The sequence below is a fragment of the Oxyura jamaicensis genome, chromosome 10 (assembly GCF_011077185.1).
Source record: "Oxyura jamaicensis isolate SHBP4307 breed ruddy duck chromosome 10, BPBGC_Ojam_1.0, whole genome shotgun sequence".
NCBI classification, from domain to species: Eukaryota; Metazoa; Chordata; class Aves; order Anseriformes; family Anatidae; genus Oxyura; species Oxyura jamaicensis.
In genome coordinates, this window is record NC_048902.1 from 4,954,470 (window position 1) to 4,968,133 (window position 13,664).

At 33.7% G+C, this 13,664-nt stretch overlaps 1 protein-coding gene across 3 annotated transcripts in view; it reads right to left on the reverse strand.

Annotated features, from left to right (window-relative positions):
• The window catches only part of LRRC49 (leucine rich repeat containing 49), a 48,257-nt gene that overhangs the window by 5,519 nt on the left and 29,074 nt on the right, over positions 1-13,664 (reverse strand). For all 3 annotated transcript variants that reach the window (XM_035336264.1, XM_035336266.1, XM_035336265.1), the window contains 5 exons: positions 10,148-10,299; positions 6,656-6,893; positions 5,277-5,462; positions 3,000-3,112; positions 1,760-1,913 (listed from right to left, as the gene is read on the reverse strand). In XM_035336264.1, coding sequence (XP_035192155.1) covers positions 1,760-1,913; positions 3,000-3,112; positions 5,277-5,462; positions 6,656-6,893; positions 10,148-10,299 — 843 coding nt within the window. The remainder of the gene's footprint in view (positions 1-1,759; positions 1,914-2,999; positions 3,113-5,276; positions 5,463-6,655; positions 6,894-10,147; positions 10,300-13,664) is intronic.

The window sequence follows — 13,664 nt, forward strand, 5'->3', positions numbered from 1 at the left end:
ACAAAAAAACAGTGATCAACATGGGAAGAGCAAAACTTTTCTCTGATAGTTTTATACTGCACAACCCAGGGTCTCCTTAAGCTTATGTGACAATCTTATTGCATTAATAATATTCATACTATTGTAGATTAATTAATTTATCCAAAAATCAACTTTTAAGTAACTGTATAAGTACCCTTTAGCAGCATTACAATTTTATGCATTTTTGCCTTCTGGGACAGCAGTGAAAAGTTTACAGAAGTTTCGAAGCACCAGACTTACCTTCCTTCCTCCCCTTCCCTTCCCTTCCCTTCCTAGCTTTTCTTGATTACATTACAACAGTTGGAAAGTATATATTTATCCACCTGACCTAACAAGAACCAAGCATATTGTCACACAGAAAAGTAAGCCAGTATGTAGCATCCCTTTCATAGTTTCCCTGACGTATCTGGCAAGTGCATTATTCCTAGCATGTACTATATATTAGGTACAGAAATAACCCAAAGCTTTAAAAATAATTTCATAATAAAAATAAATGAAATACACTTCATGAAACTACTGGCTCTGTATTTTAGTCAAAATGCATTAATCCCAGTTTCTGTAGTGTTTCTATAAAATGCCATAATAAGCTTAAAACAGTTATATTGCTGCTAAATATCTAACTACTTCGATTTATGGGACTGGTAAAATGTTAGGTCGTCCTTTGGGCCATCAAAACACATTTTTTTTAAATGAGTGATAAAGCAAAAAAAAAAATGCTTTCCAGCTGTTTTACCTGAAGCAAAACAAACAAACAAAATATTCATCAATGAACCCAACCTGTCATGTTTAGCAAGAAAATATTCAATCACATTTACTATGTCAGTTTACTGCTAACTTAAGTTTGTTAAGTTTACTTATCTGGCTGTATTTATCAAGTTAGTTTACTACTAATTTACACACATGCTGACACTCTTTTCAATGTTATGTATCCAAGATAATAAAACCACAATGCAATAACTGAATTCAGTGTTTACTGAACTTGATTAAATTTCTGGCACCAGAAGTTTTAAATATTTCAATATAATAAAAGAGCAAGTGATGGGACAAATGTGGGAAGCAGGATGCACCCAACTATTACTCATGATTGCTCAGAAAGGAGATAGTGGCTGAAAGAAGCATGTTCTCCCTGGAAACAATTTCCCTCTGACCAAGCAGAAGATGTAGATTAGGAACATAAATTGAAACAAGAGTGACTGATGCACTTGTCTGAAACAAACCAGCTTGCAACTTAATTAAAGTGAGTACATTTTCTATATATTTCCTTCCCTGTAAGTCATTTAAAAGCTAGGGAACTTCTTTATTGCTAGACGCTGGGCTATTTCAAGTCCTGTCTGAAGGTATTTTTCACCAATTCATTTTGGGACATACTTTCTGACTTCCATAAAAAAATCCTAACGTGCAATTCTTTGTAAAACAAAGATGTGTTCACTTCTGATATTTCACTAAGGTATGCACATTTCATTACCAATGTAATGCTTTCAAGTGAGAATGTATTTTTATCAGATTGTGGTACTACTCAGGAACCACTTCTTTAAAGACACAAATTGACCATTTTCAGGTTCTCTAGAAGAGGTTAGTTAGATGAAATGTTTGATCATACATGTAAATATGGTAAGCAGTGTTATTTTAAAACCATCATTCTAAGTAGCACAACTGAAATTTGATATACAAATTCCATGAGTAGTAGTCAAATATATACATAATAGAGGAAGAAATTATTTTATAATGACATACTTACCTCAAGCTTTTCCATATGAACATTCTTTGCTGTATAATTCAACATTGCTCGAGCTGTGCTTTCTCCTCCAGCTCTTCTGTTATCACTACTTTCCTCAATTCCAACCCCAGATTTCTTTCCCTTTCCCTCCAGCAGATCATGGAATTGCTTCATCCTGTGGAAAGAAAATAGAGATTTACAGTTTTAATCACTGGATTTTTTTTTAAGTGCAGATGTCTCTAGTGATGACGAGGGTTTTTTTCCTCTTCTCCCTTTGATCATATCATTTATGAGCTTTCAAGTTTATTGCATCCTCAAGTTACTCAAAATGTACAGATGACTCTAAACAGTCCTCAGTTAATTTGCTTCCATACAACTGACATTTTGACATGTATCATATTTCACATCCTAAATAGGAATCCTTGCAGCTTAAATTGTAGTAAGATACTTAAATTGTAGTAAGTATCTATAGAAAACTAAAAAGATTTTAAGCACCTTTTTTCTTACAGCATCAACCCATAAATCTGTTAACTGTTATAGCAATCCACTTTGAAATAACCGCAAAAAAAAGTGTCTTCGTTGTGAAACCACATAAATCCTCACCAATATCAGCACAATTGGAGAATTAAACATGCAGTGAATTTGTGTGCATGTTCCTATCATCTTTCTTTGGAGACTTCATACAACCTCTGAAACACCTGTCTTCATGAATCAGGAAGTGCTAATATTACTGCAGTATTCAGGACACCTATCTTTCCTGAGTTATTTGTGGAATTTGTATCTTTTTACCTAGAAAGAATTTATCATGACAGCATGGAAAAGAATTAAAACAATACATTCCAGACAAATTCCAGTTTAGTTCATTTTGCTAACGTACAGTTTCTCTGAAATTTCAACAGATAATTGAAACAGATAGTACAGTACTTAGAACAAAATGAAGTTGGATGCTGCTGTAACAGCATGCCACTGAAGTGACAAGGTTTCATTCAGAGAGAATGAAATCCCATTTCAGTTTTAAGAAATTTATAGTTTAACAAACAGAGTTCTTCAAGCTGATGCAACAGAACAGAGCTAGATTTTCTGGAAAAAAAAAAAAAAAGGAACTTGATGTTCAGAATTTTTAACAGAGAAATAAAACAAGCTAAACAAGAAAACTTCATTCTCTCAGAAATACCTGTTGCCATTTCAGTCAGTGACTGTATTATTCAGAAAAATAACAAAGCCTCTGTATTCCTTCCTGTATCTTAAGAACTAATTTTACCTAGATTCTGATATTGATAATGAAAGCATGCGATAATGTGGCAGCTCAGAAGATGCTACATATGCCAGTATGCCAAAGAGTCTTTCCGCCATTACAGTATCGTTTTGAGTAACCTGTGAGGAAAAATAAAATTGAGAGAAAGAGAGAAGTTAGAGAATTGGCACATTCATATTTCATACGTGCATTCAGAATTAACTGAAATTTTATACAAAACACCGCATGAAGATATATTCCAGGCATATCTTCAAAACTTAGATTTGCTTCTACTAGTACTTTAAATATACTTAAATTTATGGTCCCTGATTTTGGCAGCATCACTGAAAAGATTTATTTTAAAAGAAGTGTGTATATATTTATATATCTAAAAATAAAAGCAAATAAATGAGATAAATGGCGTTGTTTCTCAAGCCTACAAAGTTTACCTTCCTCCATTGTAATTCTCTAAATGTGATCCATACTGTTGCGTCAAAATTATGTCAAAGATGTCCCTTTAGCATACTTTCAGTGGCTGAAAGTTTTGCACAATGAATTTTACACATTTCCGTTTGGATAAAGCACGTTGAAGGTTTTGTTGTTTGGTTGATTTTTGTTACTGCTTTTTGTTTGCCTTAGCTAGTAAATTCTAGAGACCATGGCCTGTGTTTCTTCTGTCCTGAGGGCCAAATTATGAACTGATTTGAACTGCCAAAAGTTTGTTGGCAAAATTTCTAGACCCCTGGATTTCCACTGACTGCAGAAGGAATCTTTATGATTACTTAAATCTGACATGGACAACACAGTCCAACAAAATTCATACAATGACTTCTTCTGGATCAAATTTAATTTCTGCACATCTTAAGATATTTTTGGCAAGCAACCCACTTTTAAATAAGCTTCAATAATCACAATACTTAGTAAGAACTTTCAAATATTTCCATAATACAGAACAAAAAAACATGTGAATAAAATGAAAACGATTCAAATTAATGTAATCTTATCATATCCTGTTTAATGTTTATAGATGATACAACAAATCCTTGGCCTGACATACACTGCAACACCAAAATGCAAGGAGAAATTCACTACAGAAAACATAGTTCAGGAAATCAGACACATGAATTCAATTTTGTTTTCACAGTGATTAGTTTTGCTAGTTGTCACTTAAAATGAAATAAATTTTATTTAGTTGACTAAGAGTAGAAGACCTCGCTAAACAGTGTATTAACAGAAGCAAGGTCTAAAATAGAGTGCAGAAGGCAGTGAGGGAAACAAAGGGCATTACAGACAGAAACATGTCTGCCAGAGAAATACGTGATTTTTATTTATTTAAGAGAAGCACAAGGTCAAGGTCAACAGAAACACTAATACTAAATTCACTCTTGAGTTCATAGAAATTTATGTTCTCTATCTTACTGCAGTACTTGCTTTGCTCCATTACTCACAAAAAGATTGTAACAGTAATATCACATCAATGTCAGCCTATTACACGTGCCTCTTTCCAAGTTCAGTATGTTAGGAAAACAGGCACCAACTGCATCTGTTATATTGTGTGCCATAGCACTTGGTGTAGAGAATTTTGTGAAGTTTAGTAACTTCAAACCTTGACAGTTTTTGTTTTGGTTTGGTTTTTTGATTAATCCAAGATTACTATCACTAGCAAAACTTTCAAACAGCATGTCTCAGAGAACTTTTTTCTTAAAAACTAATGGTCTTGTACAAAGCAAAAAGGAAAAAAAATCTCTTTGACAGACACTTTTCTTCAGTATACTAAAAGTTGATTTTAGCTATTTACATAACACTGGAAAAATATAAGTAACACACTGTAAGCTACTAGATAGTCTGTCAAAAGCGCATTTCTGCATTCGTATTCAATGTTAGCATTGTAATTCTTTTGAATATAGCATAACAGAATAGTGCTTCTTAAAATCAAAAGTAAAACCTAATAGTTCTTTAAATTTTTAAAAGCATATTCCAAAATTACAGTAAAAAGTTTTCCCCTTAGGTGTATCTGTCACTCAGGTGGAAGTTTGAACTACTGTTTGCTATTGAAAGCATCTGAAACAATACCACATTTTAATGAAAAACAAAGCATTTTCTCTGCTTTTCTAATTGTAACACAATGCAGTTACTTAACAAATGCATAGTACAATAAGTTATGTGATAGAGTGCACTTCTTTTTCCATAATATTGAAATAGCACTGTCATCATTCTGCTCATTCCACCAATGATTCACTTGCATTTCTGAAAACAATGCTAACTTGTAAGACCAATAGTAAGAAAGAAGCAACAATGTCTTACCTCAATTCCATTTATCTTCTGTAGATTAAGATGGTTCAGTCTAAACAGAACATAGTATTTCCACAAAGTAAAGTTGACAACTGGATTTCCCTGAGGATCAACTGTTAACTGTTCAATGCGATGCACCTGGGCTAATGCATTGAATTGCTGCAGTGTCACAAGATTTGTCTCCTTAAACTTCAGGTGCTTTAAAAAAAAGTCCAAAGCACAGTAAATTAAGCAAGGAAATCACTAATGAGTGAACATAATGATTCCTACTCTGTTCAACACAAATCACTTTCAAACTTAAAGTCTTTAGGTCTGACTATAGAATTGAGCTCACTTAATTTATAGTCTTTGGGGAGAAAAACCATCAACGTATCAACTAAACCGTGTATTACATGTATTTTAAAATGTCAACGGTACAAACACCCAAGCAATTTATAAACCCTTTAGTAACAGCACTATCATTTTCATGTTACATAAAGAGTGGTACTGCTTGAGCAAGATTTATTTCAATTCTGCAAACATATGCAACGTGCATGCAAAAATCAGTACAGTATTTTAAATATTCTGTTTCTGACTGTCACAAGCTGGCATTAAAGTCTGCTGTTTCTTTGAACAATGCCATATAGCAGTGTCCCTATGAGCATGGTAAATTCATCTACACAGCAGCACGCTGGGGTAAGAGGAAAAAATGATGGTGAAGATAAATAAATCTAGCTGAGATTCTGCTATCCCTAACAAGTTTCTGAACAAAAATATTAAATTCCCACAAACTCATTTACCTCAATGAAACCATTACGTAGTATTATACTTAAAAAGAAGTAGCGAGCTAGGCAGGCATATCATCTGACTGACAAGTTAATTTATGTATGCCATCACTACTTTATTATTTGCTTCAAAGCTAAATATTTACATGTCCAAGAGAAAAATGAACTTAAAGGTTCTCATTATGTTGTTTTGCTTCATCAAGAAGTGAAGAATTCCAAGAGTTGTACTGATTTAACCAGCTATTACCTTTGAATTTTACCTCTCTCTTCTACCCTATCAGCTACTTGCTCTTTGAACTCACAATACAAACAAAAGTCTCCTGATAGTATCGATCTGTAATATTGTAGAAAAACAATACCATGTTTCTACATCAGTTTTTCTTAAAGAATTGGATAGGTCAACTATGGGAAATAATTACTAGACTGAAAAGAAAACAACCATTCTGTTTGAGAATCTGTCTTGTATTAAAGTGTCAAATTAAACAAAACATTATAGGATAAAACCAATGTAATTCACAAAAGTATCTATTTACATAAAAACAGTTGAGGGTGACTGCCAACCTAAGGTTCCATTGCAAAATAAATAGTCCACAGCTGTTCACACAGATGACATTGAGCCATTCTTACCACAGAATTAGGAAATTTTAACTTCAGTTTTGTTAACACTTGAACAATTTCATCAAATTCCATGAACATAAAGGAGACTGTGACAACAGATCCAGCTGTTTGAACACTCCAGTTTCGATCCAGGCACTCCAGTGCTCCAGAACCATACAAGTAAAGAGTGTCTCCTTCCACTTCCACCAAATGAGAATCAAGAACAGACAAGCCTTGTACAGCACTGCTCAATATTGTATCAAGAGAGCTGTGGAGGAAATAAAAATGCAGTAATATAAGTTAGATTATTTCACAGCAGTAAAACCATTTCTATTGAATGATGGTCTTTTCATTTACTAAAATCTGACCTGTCAAATATGGCTGCCATTCTCAGCATTCATTCACTTTCACTACCCAGTCTGGTTCAAAAATGTTAAGGGCTAGAAAATCCTCTTTTCATCAAGTAATATTACAGCAGTTCTACTGCTTCAGTGGAAAGCCTTTGTGTAGTAGGGTTAGAGAACCCAAAAAATGTCATTCATTTTTAATAACCTGCTTGAAGATCTTACCTCAGCATGTTAACTTCTTTTAGCTATATAAAATCAACTTCAGCCTATGTTACTTATCTAAGCAAAGTCACCTTCAGCTTCTGTTCTCTATATAAACTGTAAAAGTTGCACCATGAGTAAGCACAGTAAGATCCAGCCCGTTAAGATCAGACAATTATTAAAACCAACCAAGGATAAAGCTATTCACAGCACTGAACAATTACTTGCATTCTTAACAGCAGTATCACTTCTTAGTTAAAACCCTCATGTCACACTATCAGGATTCATTAGTCTGCTTTGAAATGAAAATAATCTTGTTATCCTTGTTTAATCTTTAATTAATAAGGATTATTACACATTTACTTTAAAATAACGTGAGCTTCCCAATTCAGAAGATTGATTTTTAAATTAAACAATAGATCCAGGTATTCTCAACTCTCATCTCATTGCATCTTACTTCCACAGAATATATTCAGCTGAGCAGACCTGAAACGCACAAAGAATTCAAGATGAGGACAAACTACTGGTTTAGAAAGGTGTGTAGTGATGGTTACTATTTTGTTCTTTACAACCTTCCTAATATATTTAATTTTATTTTGACTTTTTGACTATTAGTGATCACTCAGCAGATGCTTTCTTGACAATACCTTCTGGAAGGTCACCCTTGACTGGAAATGGTTATTCGGGAGCCCATTAATTCTCACACGAAGATATAATTACTTATCCATGCTGATTTTCACCTGCCATTTTATTGCTTAGTTGCTCATGTTGAAAGTGTTCCAAAATCCTTTACTACTAGATAGCATATTAGTAGATCCATGTCAATTTTAACCTATCAGGAGTAAAACAGCATCATGGGCTACATGGCAAAAAGACAGCAATGTTGTCTAAGCCTTCTTTACTTTAACACACATTGCTATGTCTTCATTCATCTCTTTAAACTAATCTAAATCATTGATAAACATTAGTATCGCACTTTCATTTCTCTACCCTTTCATGAAAAAGAAAAAATTCCAAACCTACCTCTCCAATTCAGAACACAGAATGTACTACAAATTGCATAAGAGTATTACGAGTGTATGTGTAAATAAAACACATTGTTTATGTTGTTAAAAAAAAAATTCTGGGGGGGGGGGGGGTTCTTATTTTTAATTTTCAAAAGTAATTACTTTGACTTCCAAAATGCATTCTACAAATCAAACTACAAAAACTTCCACAAGAACCTGGAAACTGATGTTATGCATTATGTTTTATTATTTTAGATTTGACAAAAGTCATAACATTCAGTCAGGAGACTACTTGGAATATACCAACTTTAGTCACTGTATCCAGCATAAGCAAAGACAGCTTTGCAGCAAGATTTGTCCTATAACTCCATAGAAAGAGCCTTAATATTTTACTTTAAAGCATGATTTCTCAAGCAATGAAAACCTGTTCATTAACAGATTAATGCTCCAGCTAGTGTAGTTACATTGTCTTGATCGGAGGGAATGATTACTAACTGTGTAATTAAACTGTGAAGAAGACAAAAAAGCAGAGACTCTGCATATGGCTGGGGGGAAGCTTCAGAAACAAGAACAGGAAGGACTATAGCAGTTTAAAAATGTCAAGAAAAAGGTTTCAGAAAGATGCTGCACTTGAGTGTAGATAGAAGCCAGATTTAGTCAATACTAGATTGAACCTCAGATTGATTCTGTTTGCCCGCACTTGGTGTTTCCCGTGTTGACCAGACACAGCAGGAATCTGTACTTGCTATTAAATTTCTGCAGACTATTTTTCAGGCTTTTGCCTGAGCTTACCAGGTTGAAAATGTGTTAGTTCGGTTTTAGCCAATGCAAGATAAACTTCATCCACTAAGTTCTGTATTTAGTTTTTCAATTATGTGGAGTGCCAAGTAGCTACCTTTTAGATGCAAAGAAGTAACCCAATGAGTGTATCACAGAAATAATACAGTACGTTGACTGTATTGATAAACACATTAGGTAGTTGGAGCACTTAAGGGTTTTATTTTAAGTAACTGAATTCTCATCTAGACTGAACTTTCCAATGGATTAATTTAACCTTTGTTAAAGACCAAACGATTATACTTTTAATAGACCACACTTCTAACAGAAATCTAACAGCAATCGTAAATTGGGTTAACCAGTGTCAATGAGGAATTTGAGATTTCATTTAGGTATACATACCTATTGATATCATTAGATATATCTCTATCTCAAACAGATATACCTATTGATTTCAAGTGTGAATTATATGTGCATACAGTTTTCCAGAGGTCTAGTTAAACTAAAATCCCTCCACAATAAGGATTTAAATCCTTAAGTAGAAACTTAAAGAAACACCAATGTTACTTTGAAACTTTTATAAATTTAATTTTAAAAGTAAAAATAAAATGTAACTTTTTTCTAAGTTAACAATACAGATATCATCTCAGGCACATCAAGTGAAAAATAAAAGTCTATGTCAAAGAACTGTTTTTGCTAAAATAGCAAAGGTATTTGAAGAAAGCAGTCCAGTAGGAGATGTTGCTGTTCAAACCGAGAACATAAATTCAAGACTCAGTTTACAAAACCTCTTCACATACACTGAAATTACAATTGTTGGCAGTAAAGGTAAAAATCGAAGCTGTCAAGGAAATGAATGGCCTTAAGCAGGCTCAAGAATTCATATTAAACATTTCTTGTCAACATGAAAACCTCTCTTATTTAGCAAAATCACAAAAAATTAGTGCCAACTTCTTTAGTAACAGCAGCTAGTTGACTAAATATATATTACTTATTATGGTGAAACCTGTTGACTATTAATAAACTAAAAATCTGTTCACGATGATTTGGGATATATTAATTTTGTAATTGCTTTACAAAATTCATACTGCAAAAGTTGTTTTACTTTTTGATCATGAAATAGCAAGATCTCAGAGTTGATAACATGCATGTAAGACATGAACAGGAAGAATTATTTCTGAATAAAATACCTGCTTTCTTCAGGAAACACATATGCACTACTGCCATTGATCTGACAAGGTTCATTATCTTTATCTTGGTTTAAAGAAGCCACAAGAGCTGTTCGATTCTGCTGTATCTCCCACTGGCGAGCAATATTACAAATCGTTAACCGTTTCTTTTCCTGAAACAAAAGTCATAGTAAATTATGACACTGCAGTATCAACTCACTTGTTTGATCCAACACAAATATGTTGCTTAATCAAAACGTGGTTAATATTTTAAATTGAAGAAAGAAGTACAGGTTCACATTAAAACCGAAGTGTCACTCTAGCACTATTCTGCGTAGCTGCAAGGGAATAACATTTTCACAAAATTTGCAATAACAGAAACAAGTAACTTAATAAAGATGTAAGTTGTATAAGAGTAAGTTTTAACTAGTTGACTTGGTTAACCACACAAGTCTGTCTTTGAAAATCTGGAGCTGCTTGTACTACACCTCCCACAGAACAGGGCAAATCATTTCAAAACACACAGCTATATTACAGTCTCCTTTTTCAGATGGAAGAAAGAATATATTTGATATGCCTATGGAGAAAGGCAGTGGACAAGAGTATGTCTGATTTTATGGTTTGAAATTAACACTTTCTGATATATTAAGTTTGACCTATACTCTCTAAGCTCCTAAATTTAATCTATAAAAGCAACACGGGACTGTTAACATTATGCTTTTACATAATTCCTTTCACATTAGGCAAATTGCAGGTATCACTGTACTTGAGTTCACTAAGAACGTTCCTCACAATGCTGGTCTATGTTAGAGGTGGGAAGTATAAAGCTTTACAAATGAACATGTTCTTTTAAAAAAAGGAAAAGTTAACACATAAAAGTGAGTATTTTACAATCTGTGACTACGCAGCCTAAGAGCAACTGCATGTAAATGTTTCACAGTAAAATATTTAATATGAACATGTAGATCCTTCATGCTGTAAACTACTCTACTCATTAAAGAATAAATATCAACATCTGTTTCAATGATTGATAACGCAGAGATAAATCCACTAGACTTCCAATTATGATAAAAATCACATCCATAACAGCTTGTAACAATGACGCAAAATACATGGAAACTGCTTTAACATTTTTCTTCTTCTAAAAGTATTTTATTTTAAAGAGTTAAAAATTCTGCTGTTTCATATTCAGTTAGCCTGAAGAGTCATTGTGTTATCTGGTTATAAAACACCACGTGTCCCACAGAAGTACACGTCAGTGATGGAAAGGTTCCATATCACAAGAAGAGGACGTTGAAATGTCAGGATATTCTTTTAGTCACATTAGGTAAATTCTGTACAAGAGGGTGAGGGTGTCCCCATAAAGTGAACCACTGCACAGCTAATTACTTGCTAGAAAATGAATGCTCATGATGTCGTCTACACTGCAGATAGTTTACACAAGTTTGGAGGAAGGTGACAACCACTGACATTCCAGAATAAGATTCTCTAAATATTTTCTTCAGAAATAACTATGATTAAAATCCTATACCTGGAGATTTTTGCCACTAGATATTGTATCTATTAGCAGATTTGTTCCATTCATTTCAAATGTGTGAAACAGGGAAAATAAAAGAAAACAAACAAACAAAAACACACAAGAACATATTGTGAGAAACCAAGTTGTGTTTTTGCAGTAGAGAATTACTTTTCTGTATTCCAAGGTAGCTGTGTAAGAGAAATGCTAAGTAGGGAAGTGGACAGCAGAAGGCCTCACTGTTCCAAAATAAGGGAGAAGCTTGAGAAAAACAGGATGAGCAGTGTGAGAACAGTAAAACAACGATCACAAGTTCTCAAAACATAAGAAAGGAGAAATTAAAGGGTTGAAAAAAAAAAAGAAATATTGTACAGATATGGTATAGAGGAGCGTTGAGTAGCTTGTGAACCTGTAGTACTCAGGCAGTGAGGAAACGGGAGGTGATCAGGCATCGGGTAATAGGGAATAAAAAGTTATGATTCGTTAACTAAAATGCGCTCCTGATTGACAGGACGGCTGCCATTGCAATCGCGCATAAAATAGCTTCACAGAAGGTCCTGTCTGAAGAAAATTATTTGAGATTTTTCTCACAATATGAACATATTTGCTACAGAAAAAGATAAATGACCTCACTGAATCATGCAAAATATACTGACAATTTCACATTTATGCCACTTAACTATTTGAAGATGAGAAGAAACCTCAAGCAACAAAACCTTCATTTTCAAGTTGAAAACTGAGTAAAGGCATTGTAAGTTAAAAGTGTTTTTTTTTTTTATCTTTTTTTTTTTTTTTGTCTTTTTTGTCTTTTTTCCCCGTACAGGAAGTTTCCATTGGCAAAATGCACTGGGTAATCTATGCCACCAAGGCAAACAATCCCTCTACTACAAGGAAACATTACATCAGTGGTTAAGAACATGAACTACAAACACACACAAACTTTCTTTCAGTCCAGTTAGCTTGTCAAAAGCCTAATGCAACATCATGTATAAATATTATTTACTCATTTCCCATTTCTTTGTGTTACTAAGACCTGGCACCAAAACTTCAAACCCAAGTAGACTTTAAATTTATCAGTATCTTATAAGTATCTTTCATCAAGTATTTATCAGTATCTTATAAGAGCACTGTTTTTTTTAACAACAACAACAACAAAGTGTTTCTGAGACTGTTTTTTTGAATTTTTGTTTTTTCTTTTGTAAAGCAAGAAAATCAAAATATTCTTGAATGCAAACATACATTCTTGTGCAGTAGACATGGAATTCTTTTTTCCATTCAAACATTTGTCTTTAATCTGTTGTTAACATTCTGTTTGTACATAATTCTGAAAATTAAAAGTTATATTTGCTACACTTCTTCATACACCTCTTGCAACTGCTTTTAGTCTAACTCCCTTGAGGAAATATGTTTTTACCTAGACAATTCAGTAATATGGATACATGATTTTTTTTTCAGTTTGCCAAATTAGAAGAGATTTTTGTATAACCATTACTGGACGACAAAGAAGTTTAAAGGCATGCCTATTAAAAGAAAAATATTATTTTGGAACACATTCACAGAATAGAGAGAATGCTGATTTTCTTATATCCTTGAACGCTGGTCTCCTGCTAGCAGTGTTGATCATTTAGTCACTGGCCTATAACAGTATTCTGGATAGTGCCTCTGTCTCCCCTGTTGGAGCTATTCCATCTCATACGTAAAAGCATTAACAAGGCCTGTCAGTACGGTACACAAGTGTTCCTCTGAAAAAAGGAGACAGCTGGAGTCTAGCTGTTGGTCTGATAACTGCTTAGCTCTTTCCACAGAGAGGAATAACTTCAACAGGAAAGAATGAAGGAAACGCTACTTCAGAAAACCCTTTATGTCAGCACTCACCTGATGGGGAAGACCAAGTTCAAGGAATCTGAAATCACTGCAAAGTCTCTTGGTTTTACTTTATCTCTAGATTTGAGAAAATGAAGTTTGCCATCCTTTTACATATGTTAGCACATGCACATGCAATTGTGTTTTTTTGTTTGTTTG